Source organism: Citrus sinensis, chromosome 6 (assembly GCF_022201045.2).
Source record: "Citrus sinensis cultivar Valencia sweet orange chromosome 6, DVS_A1.0, whole genome shotgun sequence".
NCBI classification, from domain to species: domain Eukaryota; kingdom Viridiplantae; phylum Streptophyta; class Magnoliopsida; order Sapindales; family Rutaceae; genus Citrus; species Citrus sinensis.
In genome coordinates this window covers 17,700,375-17,720,320 of record NC_068561.1, presented here as the reverse complement: position 1 = coordinate 17,720,320, position 19,946 = coordinate 17,700,375, and the positions used below count along the sequence as shown (strand labels likewise).

The 19,946-nt window shown below is 32.7% G+C and overlaps 1 protein-coding gene across 2 annotated transcripts; it reads right to left on the bottom strand.

The window, feature by feature from the left end:
- Positions 1-13,882: 13,882 nt before the first annotated feature.
- LOC102616900 (uncharacterized) lies at positions 13,883-15,510 on the bottom strand. Of its 2 annotated transcripts, none has more exons than XM_006481091.4 (4): positions 15,299-15,510; positions 14,917-15,042; positions 14,605-14,775; positions 13,883-14,192 (listed from the first exon to the last, which is right to left on the bottom strand). In XM_006481091.4, exons 1-4 carry the CDS (start codon positions 15,374-15,376, stop codon positions 14,091-14,093), a joined length of 477 nt encoding a protein of 158 aa, XP_006481154.1. In that variant the 5' UTR covers positions 15,377-15,510; the 3' UTR covers positions 13,883-14,090. The 2 variants fall into 2 exon arrangements, with proteins under 2 accessions (XP_006481154.1, XP_006481155.1); XM_006481092.4 differs by having other exon boundaries at positions 13,883-14,183; positions 15,299-15,507.
- Positions 15,511-19,946: the final 4,436 nt, after the last annotated feature.

Below are 19,946 nucleotides of genomic sequence, written 5' to 3'. Positions count from 1 at the left end.
GATCATATTTGAGTCAGCTTAAATTTGACAGAACATAAACACAATCTAGTGACCCATTTTGCCAGCTCTAAATATATGCATTTGATGGAGAAAGATCATTGTAACCACGCCAATTATTAATCAAGGGTGATTTCTTTATAATCTGTTTTTACTCCTAAGGTTAAGCAATAAAAAGAGTTCTTAATTTATAATCCAAATATAATTATTTATTTTGAAATTTGAAAGTAATAAGTACAATTTAAGTACTAAAAAATAAAAATAAATGCACTTTGAGATTGACATTTCATGAGGGATCGTTAAACATTAGCCATCAAGCAATAAAGTGGCGGAGTGCAGCGGCGGAACCAGGATTTTGAGTAAAGGGGCGGAACTCAGCTTAGCATTTGATGTATTTAACATTGGAAATGAATTATTATAAAAAAATATACTAAACCTCTCATTTTAACAAATATGGACAAAAATTAGTTTAATTCCCCAACCTGAATTTTATATAAAAAAGTTCGGTATAAAAAAAAAGTATGTTTAGTCTAAGATTATGAATTGCTAATTAATTTTACAAATTGAACTTATGAAGGAAAAAAAAATAAAAGGAGAATTTTCAGGAGTGTTTAATCGAATGGTTTTCAAACAAATTCATTTGACTGATTACTTAATTCAAGTCTTGAAAGAAGTAGGAGTAATTGATTTAGTCTTTAGTCACACCCTTATCTATCAACATTATCATTATCGAATAAAGAATAAAAAATTATTCTCAACGTATGTAGCTGGCATTTGATGATTGATAAAGGCAGAGGCACGAGGAACATAAGTCGTGAGATGAAAGTTACTCTCTACTCTCTACCTATCCTTGAAGAACAAACGTAAGAAACATGATTTAGATGATGCTGACGAAGAATATTTAAATAGATTGATGCTAGCTAATAATATAATCATATTATAGAAGTATGTAAGTTGACTTGTTAAGTAATCGGCTCTTATATAATTAGTTCCACATTGATCACAATGTTATATATATATAAGCAGCAAAAGATAATAAAAATTTTATTTGCTTTTCTTGATTGAACATACTACCTTCCTGCAATGAAAGAAAATTATTTTATAAACTAGTTCCGATAATCCCAGAACATTTAAAAGAAGAAAAAGAAAAAAGAAAAATCTTGCCTTGCCCTCTTTCAAAGACAACGTGCATGCACCACGCGGCCAATAGATTCTGTTCATACCTCGGCCTGTCCGCCTCTTTAGTAAAACAATCACAATGGCCCAATTCCTGATAATCTTCGAGGGCCCATTATTTTATGAGCGAGATATGTGGACCACACTTAAAGGCCTATCCTTTGAATGAGCCCAATCAAATGCCCCATGCAAATTCCCTAATCTCTAAGACTCAGTTGACGCACCTGCTACTGGATCTCGCCACCCAATCCCCGTGAGTAGGCCGAGACCCATTTCGACCGTTGCAAAAGCGAAAATGCCAAATCTCTCAAGAAGAATTCCGCGGCAGAGCTATAAGCATTCGCTGAGGGTTGAGAATCTGTTGAGCCCCCACGAAAGTCGGAAATCAAAAGCCCTCGCAGGCTCAGCAAATTCTTGTAATAGTCATTGTCAAAAGAAATGGGGCTTTGAGACATCAAGGGGAGCAAGAATATTTACGTTGTCACCAGCACTGATACTGCCGAGGCATATTTCTTTTCTCTCAAGGATACTTCATACAAGGGATCAATGTCTGTCGGTGCTTGGCCAATTGTGCGAGCTCCTGACAGCGCCGCCATTTCTTCAGCAGTGAGTCCCTTGTCTGCGAAAGCTGAGATTAGTTCACCAAGGCTCATATCTGGCCCTGGCAAGTCACTGTTTGCTAAATCAAGACTTGCCGTCGTTGAATCTCTCCTTCGGTCCACCCAGTTGCTTAACCACACTAGTACAATAACAGCGGCGCAGTCAGGATTTTAAAATAAATTCTTACTGCGACGACAAAGTCCCTTGCGGCGACAGCTAAGATGTCAGCACATGAAACGACGCCGGACATGAACTCTCTAGTTGACATTTAACGGTGTCAATGACTTCAAATCCTCTTCCTGAATTGAAATCGGGAACTGCAGTTTTTTCGCCTGGGAAAGTTGCTGCATCGTCTAATAATACGGATGCATCACATCCCCTGTACAAGAAATGTTACAAACCGATTTATAGTATTATACGCAGGAACAATTTTATAATCAGGCATTCTGGATTGTAAATTTGTGATAAAATCATGACTAAAATAAAAGATAAAAAAATATACATTTCAATTTTTTATATTTTATTTTGTAGCATATTAAAATTTATTTTTTTTCATATTTTTAATTTAAGTTATGATGATGTTCAAGTCAAGATCTGTGATTGGAAACTCAATTGTATATATATATATATAATATAGCCACAAATTGTAACAAGACAAAAAATTATGTCATGGAAATTACTATAAGCCAATTTACATAGTCATTCTCTATAGCAAGCGCTCTTATTATTTTTCAAGTGGATTCGCTTTTTTAAGCCGTGTGATTTGATAGAGTCAAATTTTAATGTTATTAAACTATATTATTTTATAGTGCATTTGAAAATAACTTTATTAAATCGCACGGCTTAACAACATATTTGCATTAAAAAAATGAGGGAGCCATGTGCTTGAAAATAATTATATATGTGTGTTGGATAAAACATTGCTAGAATATTAAAAAAAGCACTGAGAATAATGTTGATTGATCTTTTTTTTTTTTTTAATCTGTGACTCCAGGTCCAGGTAACATTAAATTGACTTAATCAAACGCCAAAAAGTACAAATAGTGTTTTAGTTTGTTTAATTAACAACTGTTACGATAACTAGGAATGACAATGTGGTGGGGTGAAAGTGGGGAGGCCAATCCCATTTCCCACCCCATTAAAAATTTCACCTCCAATCCCCAATAAATTTAATGGGGTGGGAATGAGGAAATCATTCCTTATTTCCCATTTACTTATTTTATAGTAGGTATGGATAAATGATTTCAATAAATTAAAATTTAGAGACTTAATTAATTCATTACCATATTGTATAGTATCTAAATTATTAAACAATCTCCAAAAGGTTGAAATAGTATTTTGAAATAATATCAAAACTAAAAAATATTTGAAGAGAGTTGCACCTTAAAAGAAAAAAGTGTTGAAGTGTGAGCTTAGAAACTAGATTTAAGAGAAAGTGTTGCCTTATCGTTTTATTGAATAAGTGTTATATGTCATTTTAGTTGTGGATTGAGCAACATGTCTTTGGGATAAGGAAAGGGAGCAGATGACAATTACATCCTATTATCCAAGCTTCATAAGTAAGGCATGTGTTTATCACGTGCATTTACTCATAAAGCATAGCTTGAAACGATAGTTTTCAAAAGCGTGTTGATTTCACTTATTGTTAAACATTAGCCATCAAACAAGTAAGTGGTGGAGTGCAGCGACAGAACCAGGATTTTGAGTAAACATTAGCCATCAAGATCTGCGATTGGAAACTCAATTATACATATAAAAATAAATAAATTATAGCCACAAAATTGTAACAAGACAAAAATTGTGTCGTGGAAATTACTATAAGCCAATATATATAGTCAATATCTATAGCGAGCTATTGTGGACCGCCCAAAATTTTAGCCCAAGTGCCCAAAAATTTGGGTTAAGAGGCCAAACACAGGCCAAGGGTGCTAGCTTGGCCCGATTCTAAAATTTTCTAACAAACTCTAACACATCTCAAGCTCGTACATATCTTTAATTCTCTACACTTCTCTAGTACTTGTAAATATTTAGATATTTAGGCAAGTTGGTAGAATTCTCTAGAACTCTAAAGTTTGACAAGCCACCCTATAAATAGGGCATGACATTTGGCATTTAAGTATTAAGTTAAGAGTAAGCAACTCAAGCACTCTTGTAAGCACTTTGCGAGTAATACAATTATCTGTTTTCGGCTCAATTGCTCTCTTCTCTCTAACTCTTTCGAAAACCTCCAGGCTTAGCTAGTTGAGAAGCTTAAATGTTTACTTAGCAACTTTCAGCAAGAGTTGTCTACGCGTTGCACGAGTTCGTTGTGAAAAACACTCACCCTGTGACATAGCGCTCTCATTCATGCAAATTCGCTTTTAAGAAGTGTGATTTAATAGAGTCAAATTTTAATGTTATTAAACTATATGACTTTATAGTGCATTCGAAAATAATTTTATTAAAGTGCATAGCTTAACAACGTGTCTACAAAAAAAATGAGGGGGCCCCGTGCTTGAGAATGATTATATATGTGTGTTGGATAAAACATCACTAGAATATTTAAAAAAAGCATTGAGAATAATGTTGATTGATTCTTTTTTTTAATCTGTGACTCGTTGTGACATTAGATTTAATTAATCAAACGCCAAAAAGTACAAATAATGTTTTAGTTTGTTTAATTAACAACCATTATGATAACTAGGGATGGCAATGTAGTGGCGTGAGGGTGGGGAGGCCTACCTCATTCCCCACTCTATTAAAAATTTCACCTACATTCTCCACTCTATCCCCCAATAAATTTAGTGGGGTGGGGATGAGAAAATCATTCCCCATTTCCCATTTACTTATTTTATAATAGGTATAGATAAATGATTTTAGTAAATTAAAATTTAGAGACTTAATTAAATCATTACCATATTATATCATATCTCAATTATTAAAAAATCCCTAAAAGATTGAAATAGTATCTTGAAATAATATCAAAACTAAAAAATATTTGAAGAGAGCAATACCTTGAGAGAGAAAAATGTTGAAGTGTGAGCTTAGAAAATGGGTTTAAGAGAAAGTGCTGCCTTATCATTTTATTGAATAAGTGTTATTTGTCATCTCAGTTGTGGACTGAGTAACATGTCATTGGGATAAAAAATGGAGCAGATGACAATTACGTCTTGTCATCCGAGCTTCATAAGTAAGGCATGTGTTTATCACGTGCATTTACACATAAAGCTTAGCTTGAAATGATAGTTTTCAGAAGCATTTTGATTTCACTTATTCTTAAGCATGAGAGCAATACATGTCTAAGGTTATTATTGGTTGTTATCAAGAGAGGGAAAGTCTTAAATTTAGTTGTAATAAACCCGGAACACAACTGGTGAATGGAGAATCATTCTAGAACTCTCTAGTCCTATATATTGGGTATTAGAAGGATTGATTTCCAGAGAGTGAAAGCTTGTAACTTCATCTTTTTGCCTTGTATCTTGTTATCAGCGAGTGAATAAAAGTTGCTACTCTATTCTTTATTGGATGTAGGCTACCTCTAGTAAACCACTTAAATTTGTCGTCCCTTGATTGTTGTTTTTGTGTGATTCTTCTATGTGTGTTTGATTTTCTATTTCAATTTTGATCAATTATCAGGGAAATTAGATTGATCTTGGTGATTCTTGATTGGTGTAAACATTGATCTGGGAACAAGAAAAAGAAAACATAACAACATTTTACAATTGAATAAAAATTATAATGTAGGATTTTTTTAGTTATAATATATTTATATTAGGTAAAAATTAAAAAAATTTATTAACCAACATTGTAATTGATAAAATAAAAATTATTGAACAAAAATTAATAAAATACTCATATATAATAGGAATTGGGTGGAGAGTACAAAACCAAATTCCACTAGGGGTGGCAAAAAAGCCCAGACCGGCCCAGGCTCGGCTCTCACACATGAGGGCTTGGACAAGGGCCCAAGAAAAAAAGCCCGAACAAAGCCCATGCCCACTACTTTTAAAAAAATAATTTTATAAATTATAATAATATAATTAAAATTGAAAAGTAATTTAAAAATAAAAAAAAAAACTTAAATTCTTAACTTATAAATCAATTATGATTAAAAAAAGATAAAATTATTATACTAAATTATCTCTTTTGTGTCAATTAATTAAAAGAGCGTTTGAATTAGAAAATTCAGTATTAAATGAAATTAAAGTTATGAGCTTTTATTTACTTTTTTTATTATTTTAATTTGAAATATTATTTTAATTTATCTATAATTGTAATAACTTGTTGATCATTAATTTATTTCAAATTTACAATAATTTTAAAATAAATAAATAAAACCTAAATCCGGCCTAGGCCCAGGCCAACACACTTAATTGATAGTGGGCTTGGACGTGGGCTTGAAAAAGCCTGGCCCAAGCCCGTTGTTTGTCATCCCTAAACTCTACCTTGATAAGAATTTAGAGGTTATTTTTCTCCCATTCTCCACTCTATTCTCCAAAAATCATACATTTGGGGTGAGATCCCAAGGGTTCCAAACTCGTAGAGAATTTTGACATGTCAATGATAACTTAATGTGAAAGATGCCAAAAAATATAATAATAGTAATTAAGCAGTGTAAAGAAAAAGACCAATAAAGGCATAAAAATATAAAGAGAGAAAGTAATGACTCGACCAAAACAGTCATGAAAATGGAGACGGAGCAAGGATGGCCCCGTGTGAGCCTCATTCGACACAGCATCTTGCACTTCTAAATTGATGATCGATAATACTAAAGGGCATGACTTCTCATAGAATTGAAAAGATAATTGAGCGGCGGCCATGCTACTTAGACACAAGACTATTTATTGACAAATAAATGAATTTTGAGTATAAATATTGTTTAGGATTCATGGCTAGAAGATGAACTAGTTAAAGTGTGAGTTTTTCAGTGCTATTGCTTGGTAATTGAAATGGGACCATATCATGATTTATATAAGGTTAAAGAAATAACTAGCTATAGCAAGTTGGGCCGGTAATTATTAAGAGCAACTTGTTTATAGTTATAACTCTTTTTTTTTTTAGAATCTTCTTTTGTTCAAGTGCTTGTATAGTAATAATCAACACGTAATTAACCAAAATATAAAATTGATAAAAGCTAACACCATCTTTTTCATGTACATTGACTCAACAACACAACTAACATAACTTTCTTTAATATAAGGGAGCTAGCTACTGTGTGTTTTCTAACGATAGAGTAAAACACACCTTCACATTAATTCAAGATCAAAATTATGAGTTCTCTTTGAAGCATTACTTGTACGTCACAAGTTGATATTGTGCATATTTGCATATTTGCAAAACACGAAACACCATGATCGATTCTGTATTGAAAATTATAAAAATTATAGTTGTTTGATTGTCAATGAGAGTTTTTATTAAAAATTATAAAATTATTTTAATAAGTAAACATTTTAAAGTTATGTTGTGAAAAGAATAAAATAAATTTATCAAATAAGTATAAGATATTTTATATATTTTAACATTTAAAAAAGTTTTTTAATCTTTGCTCTTAAAAAAAGGAAAAAAGATGATGTCTAAGGGTCTAATTGAAAGTTATCCATTTCTTTGAAAAGTTTTATGTTTGACCTCCTTAGTTTATTATATTTGATTCTAATCTTCTAGAGTTTGTTATTATTTCTCCACCATAGCCATGTCCAAAATACTATTGAAAATCATTAAGGGACTGAACTGAAATTTTATCAAATTTTTGTGCGTGTTTCACATTTGGTGCCTTAATTGATATTTGTTAGTTATGATCTACTTAAGTTTATGGTTTCTTCATTATCATCTTTACTTTTTCCCCTCTCATTTTTATTGATTTTATGTTACAACCAACTAAAATTTTTAGATTTTGAATTATAGATTTTGAATTATGTCCCTAATTTAACTAAAATATAACTTCGCCATTGGACGTAACTTTCCCTTTTAAAGGAAAATTCATCAAGGAACCTGATATGAAGTTGTTCAAACGAATAGAGTTTGATTTAACTTTGTTTTTATTGTCTTAATTGTTATATTTTATTTTTTCAATCATGACATAGAAAAATAAAACATTTGTTTGTTGATTTTTTTTTGTTTAAAACAATATTTTTTGAATTTAGTAATTAGAAATCATATCCTAGAAGCTATGGGTACGACTAGTGGATTAGGCCGAACTTTTCCTTTGCAAATAGATATGAGTTTATCTTTGGTACAAATTGGGCATAAATTGTTAAGATTTACAAAGATATTAGGGGTGGGCATCGGATCAGATTCGAATTTGAAGGGAAATCCGATTGGACGAAACATGTGCGATCCGATCGGATTTGTTTCGGATCGGATTGGATTCAAATCAATCCGAATCATCCGATCGGATCTGCACTGTTTAAAAAAAAAAACTAAACGCAAAAACAAGCAAACAACTAAACCTATTTCACAAGTTCGTTTGACTCAAGTCTGTCAGTCACAGGCTCACAGCTAACCACATAAACAACAAACGATAGAGCAAGCAACCGAGCAAAAGCAAAACCAGCCTCATCCCGTCGTCATCCGTCTTGAACCCATTAACCCACCGGCGATAGTCCAACGACCACACCACTATCAGCACAGCCTCGTCCGTCTTCAAACTCAGCCGCGGCCGACACCGATCAACTAGAATCTAGTCGAATCCGAGCCGAACCAAGACGAATCTGAACATCAAACCTAGTTAATCGACAGCTGCAGGGAACTGTCATGGGTTGGGAATAGTGAACAAAACCCAGTTAGTTAGTTACTTCGCCGAGCAAAAGCAAAACCAACCTCATCCTGTCATTCGTCTTGAACCCATTAACCCACCGGCAACCCACGAGTCCAACGACCACGCCACTGTCAGCATAGCCTCGTTCGTCTTCAAAACCAGCCGCGGCTGACACCAATTGACTGGAATCAAGTCGAATCTGAGCCAAACCAAGGCAAATCCGAACGCCAAACCACATGCAGCTAACAGCTAACAGCTAACACCATTGTCATTTCTCAATTTGTTTTCATTAATCATAGATTTCATAAATTTTTGTGAGAATTGTCAAAAAGGTCCAAATCTGATTTCAATCCGAATTAATCCGAATCCGAAAATTAATCCAAAATCCAAACTCATCCGATCCAATCAGAATCCGAATTCAATCCGAATTTTCATCCGATCTGAATCCGATCCGAATAATTCAGATGAATTTTTTTTCAATCCGAATTATCTGAAATCCGATCGGATTCATCCGAATCCGAAATTGCCCACCCCTAAAAGATATTACAATTTTAATGAGAGTATGGATATATAATATTCAAAAGAATATTCTACAATCTCTATATTTATGAAGGAATTTAAAATTGATCTTTGGAAAATTTACCAATTTGATCACCTTCCAACTTTCAATATAAAAAAGCATCACACTCTAATTTTTCTTATAATAGCAAGCATATAGAAGGTTCTTGTACCAAAATACCCCTAAAACTAAACAAACAAACCCCTCAACTCCCAGCCAACAGCCGAAGCTCTCCACACACCACCAAAACACTCTTCATTTCACCTCTCATATTCATTACAAAGTTATTTATCCAACTATTGCTCAACTCCTTTTTCACATATCTCACATTCATCAAACTAATATATTTATCTAAGCATTGAAGACAAAATCAAGCAACAAATTAAAGAATAATAAAAAGTTAAGGTTAGTATTTCTTCATTTTTTTTTATTTTTTGGTTAGGTTTCATACAAAGGATCAATTGCTCATTTTATTATAATGTGGATACATTAAATGGTTAAAATTCCATTAAAATCCGACAAAAATGGGTCTTAAACAATGTTGAAGACGAAACCCAAAATCTAAGCGGCAAGCACTTGTCGCCCGGGCAACATGCAATTGTCGCCTGGATTTTAGTATTCATCACCTGGGCAACATGCACTTGTCGCTTGGATTCTGGTATTCGTCGCCTAGGCGATAAGATACCGCATGTTAAGCGATTAGTGCTCGTGTCACCCAACATACAATTGCATGTAATTTGGGCAATTTTTTATGTTGCTTGGGTGTAATGCTGTCATCTGGGTCACCCAAATTTGTTGATAATTAATTATTTAATTACTATAATAATATTATTGTTTGGAGTGTTATTTGCAAAGTATTATTATTATTATTATTTTGCATCACGTTAACAGAGTCAGTAGTGCTTAAGATTTATTTTGATAAAGCGTAGGAGACTTTGAAGGATGGTCATATGGAGTACAAGAATAAAAATGTTACTATATTTTGTTTCTAAAAAGATGCACGGCATTCAGGCAACACAATATGTCGCCCAATTTTCCAGAGAGTTGCATATTACTTGATTTTAGTTACTGCTGAAAATGTCAATTAATAATATGAATATGAAATAAGACTACTTAATAGTATATCTTTTCACATAATCTAATTCATAAAAATATTTATAGCAACCTTCTTCCTAAGCAAATCTCCACAATAGCTAAAATTTGGTGTACGACCTAATATTAGATAAGACATGTACTTCTCTTTATACTTTTCTTTAATGTGATCCTTACTATGCTCTTTCTTATATTTTTCAACTTTACCAATCAATCTTTTAGTCATTTGCTTGTGGAGAATTTTCCACATATAGGTGCCCCAAGAAAAGTTATTGAAATAATCTAAATCGTTCACATCATGCATTATCTCTTTTGTGATTCTCCTTTCAAACGGTCTTGCACATAAAACCATATCTATAAAATAGAATAAGGCAATCTTCAACGCGTCCATGTCATCCAGGTTAGCGAAATCAAAATCATCAAACCTGCTATCTAATTCGTTAAGCTTAAAGTATTGTGCTTCCACCGAAATATTGATCACGTATTCGCCAACCAAAGTTTTTTTTTTTGTGTAAATTTTCCACATTACTACATTTCAATCCTATCACCAAGCACTATTCTCGAAGAGAGAAATGTAATATCTTGTTGCCAATCCTAAATCATCATTAACTTGTTTCACGATTAGTTCTAAGCAACAAATAGTGTACAAGATTGCCGCTAAATCCAGGGTCCTCATGGCTAGAAAATGATCAAAATTTGACTTTTTGAATAGTCCAAATTGAGTATCAGTTAACTTGGTCTATATACGTGTAGTCACAAAATTAAATCTCGTTAAATTTGTAACGTAACCTGGGAAGTGATCCTTGATTGGTTTCTTCAATGACCAAGGATGCATATGCTTGTCGAGCACATCTAAACAATAAATTAAGACAACATTAACATAAATATTTTTTAAAAAATTAAAACATTTGAAAAAAATTGTCGCCTAGAACACATGCAACGCATATATATGGGCGACAACATGTATTGCCCAACCAATTCTGGGCGACTCAAGCATGTTGCCTGTGTTGCCAAGCCTCTTGTGCCACGCATGGCTATTTGGTTGGGCGATGGGGGAAAGCCACTCGCGTTGCCTAAGCTTGGCGTGGCCAAATTTTGGGCAACACGGGCAACCACCCATGTTCTTGATTGGCTGGCACACCAACCTTCTTTTTAACCTCAAAATAACTGTAAATTTAGATCAATAATTTCTTAGGGGCATTGAAATAAATATTTAGCGTGCCATTTATTAGATATCTCAATCTCAAGAAAGCTCTAATATTTTCATATCTAATACATATCCTAATGATTAACTATGATCAATGATAAATCAACCAAGCAATTTAAACAACATATATTCTAAATTAATTAAAAAATCAAGAGAATACCTAAGATGCTAAACTCGAAAGTGAAGGAACTTGTTGGAATCAAACTAAAACTCACACAAATTGCCACCCGAAGTGAAGCAAATTACCACGGGAAGTGAAGGAAATTGTTGGAATTCAAGGCATGTATAGTTGGGGCGATGGGAGATGTTTTTGGGCGTTGTTGGGCGAAATATTTTGTTTGTAATAGTTTTGAGAACTTAAGAGTATTTTGGTCTAAGAACCTTGTAAATGGTTACTATTATAAGAAAACGTGGAGAGTGGTTTTTTTTTATATTAAAATTTGGAAGGTGGTCAAATGGGTAAATTTCCTATTGATCTTCAGGGTGCTCTAGTGGCTATCCTCACCATGGTGAAGGCAACGATTCACCATTGGCGGAGGGAAAAACATTAGGCTTGAAATTTTATGCAAAACACGAACTCTAGAAAATTTTGGAAAAAGAAATAATAAGGTCAATAATCATTTTTGCTGGTCTACTCTACTTTGTTTGTCTAAATTGATTCCAGGTTGTTTATCTAAATAATAATGCACCATTTGAGAGGCACTTATATTTTAAGGAAATTGTCAGTTTCCCTCATACTCAAATTAATATGCTACTTACTCTTTTATTATTTATAAAATATACAATAACTCTTTTTAACACCATAATTTTATAGTATTACCCTCATTGTAAATTGAAATTAAAGTAAAAAAATACAAAAATAAACAATATAGATCTTGGTGTCAATAAAAAGTTAATAATAAGATTTTTTTTAAACATTTATTCTTATAATAAAAATATGTTTTATATTCCTAAGATCAAATATATATCAAGAAAATCACCATTTATCTCTCTTTTCCTTTAAATTTTCAGTGCCAATGGATTATTAAATATCATGAAAATAGTTGAGGGATAAGAGGTATTCAAAACGCTCTACCTAATTAAGGGAACTAAACACTAATAGAAAAAGAAGTTCCTTAAATTGCCTTTACTAATGATGCGTGTTGGGGGTTTCGGGCCTAAAATATCTAGTTATCAACTCTAAAAGACTAGTTTATTGTATGGAGAGACTTATCTTACTTATTAGCCAATTGATCAATACTTATACGCTCAATTGATTCCCTTTAATAACTAATATGCAACACAACTTAATAATTTTTTCTCAGATGAAACCACAATAATTTCATCCAACGCATCTCTTCCACCACCACATTCCCACTACTAAGGTCTGGTTCTGATATCATTTGTTAGGGATGGAGCCTATAATATTTAGGCATTGCCCCAAAATGTTAACTTATTGGATGAAAAGACGTATTTTACTTATAACTTCAATTGACTCATTTTTATTGTCCATTCTAAGATGTGACCAAAATAAATTTTTATCTTTTTATTATTATTTTTTCTAAGGTTTTTTTTTTAACCACATCCTCTTGCCAATAAAGGTTTGCGCTCTCCATAATTGAGAAGTTCAAGTCTATGCTATTGGAGGCATATAGCCCCAACATTCACCAGGCAAATCCGATATGTCCCCTTGTACTATCTTATATTAATTATTGCATTTAGCTAGTTAACAGTTCATTCAATGATTCAGACATTGTTTCATCATTTCAATTCTAAGATTCCTTCCAATAACTCCAAGGTCTTCCAACCAGTAGGCTAATATTTTACATTTATATATAATAGCAACATAAAATTAACGAAAATATATATTTGTTAAAGCTACAAATTGATATTCCTTTTCTGACCATTTTTAGCTCATTGCGTTACATGCGTTGCGAATCCGTTCATTAACTTCTCCCACTTGGGGCAGAAGTAGATAAATAAGTTAATGACAACTCTTTTATCAACTTATGATTGTGTCTTATTTTTTATTTTATAAACCTCCATTCAAATGCTGGTGCCCCTGAATTTCACCACAAAACTAGCAGCTTAATAAGGCTAAACAAACATTAATTTGAATTACATTATTAAAATAGTCAGCGTAGTACGACTAAACAAACATAACTTGGATTAGTTTATCATATGCTTCATTGCTTTTCGTTCTTATTTTAGAAGTTTGACGCTTAGGATTCCATTTCTTTAATGGGTATAGAAATGTTATTAAGATGCTGGAGAGACAATATTTCTCTGATCTAGTGTCTACAAATTTTAAGACAAACTCCAGTGTAATAATTGTAACTAACTTCTTCGCGCAGCAGACACTAGCTAGTTCTATTAGCCAATTATAACGAGCATTGTGGTTGTCAGTTCAACGGATAAAACCTCATCATTGGAATTCCACGAAAGGATGAGTTTTGTATCCATTCATACAATACTTAAGGAATTTAAAGGAGCATTGTACTCGTAAACAAATATATAAATTGGTTCTTGACTGAAGGGCTAGCAGTTACCTAGATCTCCAATGGAGCGTGAAGACTGAATTTGGTTGAAATGATACAATCAATAATGTATATGTATCTTAGTTTAATATGAGAAGAACTGAAACCTCCCTTCATTAGTTCATGCTTGTAAACTCTAACAAAGGGATGAAGCGGCCAAATTGAGGAAATTAAACAAAAATTGATGGAAAATTACTTTAATTTTCTCATTCACTGTTCTGAATCCTGTACATTCTTGATAGCCTGCAACACAGCTTCTTTCACCACTTGAGCATCGATGCCGTCAGCGTGCCCTTCAATATGCTGCAAGAACTTGTGCCAATAAATAACAATGAGTAATGTTGTAACAGTCATCTGCTGATTACAGAAAGCGTATGCATATAGCTTGAGCATACAGAGATTGAATGAAATTGTAAGACATGCAATACAAGATATACAAATACAGATAAATGAAGAGAAAATAAAATATATTGTTCTCTAATAATGGGAACCACCCAATAGCATTGTCAGTATTTGCAATTAAAAATCTGAAATATGTGGTGCAAAACTTTTACAACTCACGAGTTATAATAGTTTACCCAAGTACAGAATTACAGGAAGCTTCGGAGAATTAGACACATCTGTAATTAATATGTATGTACTGTAATGAATGCAAGCTTCGGCTATCATGAATTAATAAAATTCAGTTTCAAATTAAAAGATTTGAAAAAGTTGTATTCCTTACATCTCCTCCAACAGCTTCTAGTTGGAACCTGTCTGAACAAGAAACCCTAGCATCAAGCACTTCAAGCCCCAGATCCTCGAAGGCTTCTAATACTGAGACCAATAAACCTGAGCAATTCTTTTCTAAATACACGTTAATGAGGAAACCCTTTTCTAGAGTTTCCACTGTAACCTGCGGAAGCACAAAAGTAATATAATTAATTTAAGTTAGTAAAGAGTATCTTACTATACTCATTATCAAGTAACCCCTTAAATAAGTACAAATTCAAATTTTGAGATAGAGATGTGGATAAAAGAAACAAGGATTATGCACCACAGGTAACGAATTTTCGACTGTTGAAGCTTCTGAGGTTCCAATCTCTTGGTTCAGAGTTTCTACTTGTTGCTTCAACTCCTCTATATATTTTGATGCGTCCACTACGATCGAGGTTTTGTTCATCTGCCAATCACACAAATTCAACATATCAATAATCATTTCCATATATTGATCCATCAACTCGGTCTATTTTTCACTCTCATCTAAAAACCAGCAGATGGGATATATAATCAAGGATAAAATAAATCAAGAAAAATAAATTTTGTTTGTATTCATTTCCGGCTTTCTTGTTGGTGAAATATTGCTTTAGGGTTTCTAGTCCAATCTCAAAGCTAAGTGAAATGAAGAGATAAAAGAGATTAGGTTTTTTTTTTTTTACAGAAGTAGAGTTGGTAACATCACGAAGCAGCATCAACTTCTCGTACAAAGCTGCTTTATTTTGCTCCCTTGAAGACATGCTTCTGCTTTTCTTATTATCTGATCTCTTCGGCTTTGCCCATGTTTTCACCGTGAGCTTTACGGGGTTTTAAAAGAAGAGATGAGATCACCAACTCATAGTAATATCTTGTTTGTTTCCTGCATGAGTGTCTCCGTTTCCCCACATGAATTTATTATTATTGACTGCAGCAAGTTTACGAAAATAACCTCATTGTCCATGACAACGATTCTTCCCAATAAAAGCTAGGGTTCCATCCATAAGCATAATCAAGCACATATAGGTGTAATAACAATCAAATTCCTTATTTTATACAATTTCTCATATGAGGATATAATTTTTTTCCCCCTGGTATGTACCAAACAAGATTACCATTATAACATAGAATTTTGGTCTTAACAATTAATGTAAAGAGTATTTATATTTGTGGGTGCTGACTAGTTAGTTGAGTAGGCAAAGCCTCTTGATGTGATACAAGAGACTTAGAGTTTAATTGAACTCACTTACATGGATTAGGAAGAAAGTAAGTTTCCATCATGTTATGCTTTTATTTTTTTAATTAAAAAAACTATTTAATTAACTCATAAAATTTGAAAGTGAAATATATTTCAAAAAATTTCTCATGTTCAACTAAGTTGTTCTCAACTTTTACGATATTAATCATGCCACATATGTATTTACATTACATAGATAAAATTAATTATCCGTACATTCAGATGTATATACATAATAATTGAGCTCAGCATAAGTTCATATTAGCATGGAATCCAAATAACAGGAGTTTTGGACCCATTGACCAAAGATAGAAAAATTATGTCATTATTTGAGAAATATAAAACATATATGCACTGGTAAGTTATTTTCCTATTTCACAAACTATTAAAGCATGCATCCATGCATCGCATGTGTAACTAAATTAAGATGGTTTAAGATAGGCGCACATGTTCTGATCAAAATAATTCGTATATATATATATAGAGAGAGAGAGAGAGAGAGAGGAGAATTGCGGGAAATTTTAATGTTTGGATCTTGGTCCTTGGAACGTAACCATTGGACGCATCCATCGTCGCTTATAATCATCAATAAAAGTTGAATCAACTAGTTGTGTAGAAAAAAAAGATTTAAAAAAACAAATAAAATTGCTGTAGAACTAAAAAGAAAGAAGAAGGTGAGAGGAGGGGCAATATTAGGTATGTACAAGGACAGCTATATAAATTAACGGGATCGAGGATGACATTTTTGCATGAGAGAGAGTGGACAAAAGCGTGACGGCGAGAGAGAAAGAGAGATAATAAAATTTCCCCGTGACCGTGAGCAAAGAGCAGTTCTAATTATTTTATTTCATTTTATTTTTTTAATTTATTTCGGAGGAGGATTGAGTGACAGCTAAACAAACATTGACGCATCCTTCGATGCCTTTCGATACACACTCGACTCTGTTTTGTTCCATTTCTCTTTCACGAGCGAATTCCTCCCCCTTAAACGCGGACCATTATAGCCCCAGTCATCTACTTCTCTCTGTCATCCACGTGGCATGTTTGTGCTTTCACTCTCCTTCCCATAAAATGGGCATCATATTTGGCATACCTACTTCAAATTCAACTTCATTAATCACTTGTCTGTGAGAGGCTTCCGCAGGTTCGATCAGAAGTGAGATTTACAGCATGCATGTACTATTAGCTTAGATCATCAGAATCGGGTAAAAAATTCAATACGAAGATCCTTATAAGTCAAGTACTTTTTTAAAAAAGATATGATTTTTAAGCTTCTATATCTTTAAGATTCGAACTCAGGTGCCTTCATTTAAAAAATAAATTATTTGAAAATTATTCGATCAAGTCTTTCGACATAAATTATTAAATTATTGTGTTATACGCATATGATAATGTTAAAATCACTATATGATGCATATATGATAAAGCTTGAGATTGCTATCATGATATATGTTACGACAAGAACGGAAATGGTAAGAGTCATAACAACCAATTTTTGCATTTAAATATGGAAAATAAAACCCAATAAACTTTTGAAGTTTTTTTATTTTTTATTTTTTGCGTTTATGTGTTACCTTGTTTGAATTAGGTCTTGGATCCATTTTGAAATTGGACAAGAATGGAAATACAATTTTCGTAAATGTTCTTAATTTAAATATCTTACGGTTCAAAGTTACTAGAACATGGAATTTATTCGCAAGCTTATAGGATTAAACAGAGAAGCAAGTAGCTAGTGATACTGTATATGCATATAGTTCCTGATATTTTTGCTAAATATTAGCAAGTGTGTTATCATAAAAATCGGGATTTAATTATATCTTACGGCATTTTTGTTACATTTCCCAGCTTGTTTGTTGCAAAAATTTGTCAAGTTCTGCTCACGCATTCCAAATTAATCTACATGGAACAATAAACTTGTGACTACTAGTAGGTAACTTGTTACCAGTAACAAAATAATTCTAATGATTTTTCCATACAACTATATTAAGGTTGTTCCTAGCCATCAATCAACGAATAAAACTACATACGCACATATGGTTTTAATTGATACGCTTCCTGGAGGTTGACCATACATATATGTACATGATAAAATGCACATGTACACACACGCACACACATATATGTATATGCATGAATCAAGAAAGGGAGATTTTATATCCGCGTTGCATTCCTCTACGTTTATTGTCTCCATTCCACACAAACAAATCATCAGTACTGTGTACGCTATTCACATGTGTGCGCTTTAATCATCACAACAAAACAATCCGCCACTTACATAAACTGCTCCAATCTTGTCTGTTGCCCTAGTTCCAATTTGCTCGGTAGGGTTTTGTACAGGAGTCTAGGAGCTATGAATCTCCCCTATAATTTCTTATATTTCTTCATGTTAACGTATTGTAATTTTTTAATTTACAATCAAAATCTTGAGATTACAACTAATAGTTGTTTCTTGAATGTTCAACGTTGTGATGAAATTCCACATCAAAGTCGTGCCATGCACAAACTTCTGGTCTGGTTCTGGTGATAATCAGAACTTTTCTTCCTACTTTTGCAAGCCGGAAGAGATGGCCCCCATCAAATGAATTATTTCTAATCGCATCATGCAGAAGGACTATTATTTGAAGAATAATCAGCAACACGTGTTCTCTCTCTTTCTTGATAGGTGTAATGATTAAGTGCTGAGCATGGTTGCAGTGAAGTTGATGTAATTAATTTGTTTTTTTCCTCGAAGGGATTTTAGTCTATTTACTATTTGGCTCGATGAATATGTTGAAAAATTGGACACGAATTACCTGCGAAATTGGATAATCTTCAATATTTTGTCAATTGAGGGTGACTTTGAGCTTATCAACATAAAGCCGTGCGTAATCATATACAAATAAAAGAGAAATTATGAAATTTGTTTTAGGTAACTTAATCAGGGTCATCATAACATGCATACCAAGATTATTAAGAATCGTGACCGTTAGGACATATAAATGAATAAATAATCAAAACCATTAATTATGTTTTCTAAATATTGACCATTTCTTCTGTATATTCATCGTAACTCTAGAATTTGATTCAACCAAATCATACGAGAAAAGAGGAAATTACGTATTTAGGATGTGACAGCAATAAAGAACATAGTTTATACAAAAGATCCAACAACATAAAAATAAGAAATCAGTTATCATAATCAGGGATTTATCTTTCACATACGTATTCGATAATGGCCGTTGAATGATTTTCATATATGTATAGTATAAGGGCAATGATATTTGCTATATTTTCGTGTCAAAATGAAATTTAGTTCCAGTCACATATCAAAGGATTGTAGCGGGAAATATATTTATCATCCGTTTGTCAAAGAAACTTTTTCACTGTATAATGGGGTCATTTTAATGCAACATTTTATCAGTTGAAACTTGAGAGCAAGACGTTTAATTTACATTGTTTTCTCATTTTCTTAACCAAACTATCCCTGTTTGATAGGACTTAGAATTGCTATTTCTTCAGCTTTTTTGAACGAAATCTCCTGATTAAAAAATTTTAAATTGAACTATCTCGTCCCTCACATTCTTCTCAATCACCTTCCCCCTCCTTTTTCAATTGTCTTTACAAAAATAATGAAAACTAAAAGAAATACAAAGATAAAATTGTGAATAATCACTTTGACAGTTTGACCGCTAATATGATGATCAGAAATGGGTTGGTAATATTTGGTATTGTGGAATTTTTTATTGCTATAATAGCATAAGGAAACCCATAAGCCTAGTTAAGTTATAATCAAAAGATGGCTCGTGAGTTAAAAGGTTGCCTCAAAACATAAATATTGAGCCCAATATCATTTCCCAGCTGATGAAAAATTATTCTCTTAACACCCTTTATCACATATATGTTAGCCTTTTTGTCTGGTCCTTAACAAATACAAAGGCAATATAGGTCTACTCTCTTATTATTCAAATGGCTCCAATGCCTATTTAAAGAAGATTCAATATCGATCATTATAAATCAGTAATTTATCTTCCAAATATGTAATTCATAATAAACATGATTTATTAACTTCAGCTATATTTATCTTTATTGGAAAAAATCTCAAAAATTGAAAAGAAATT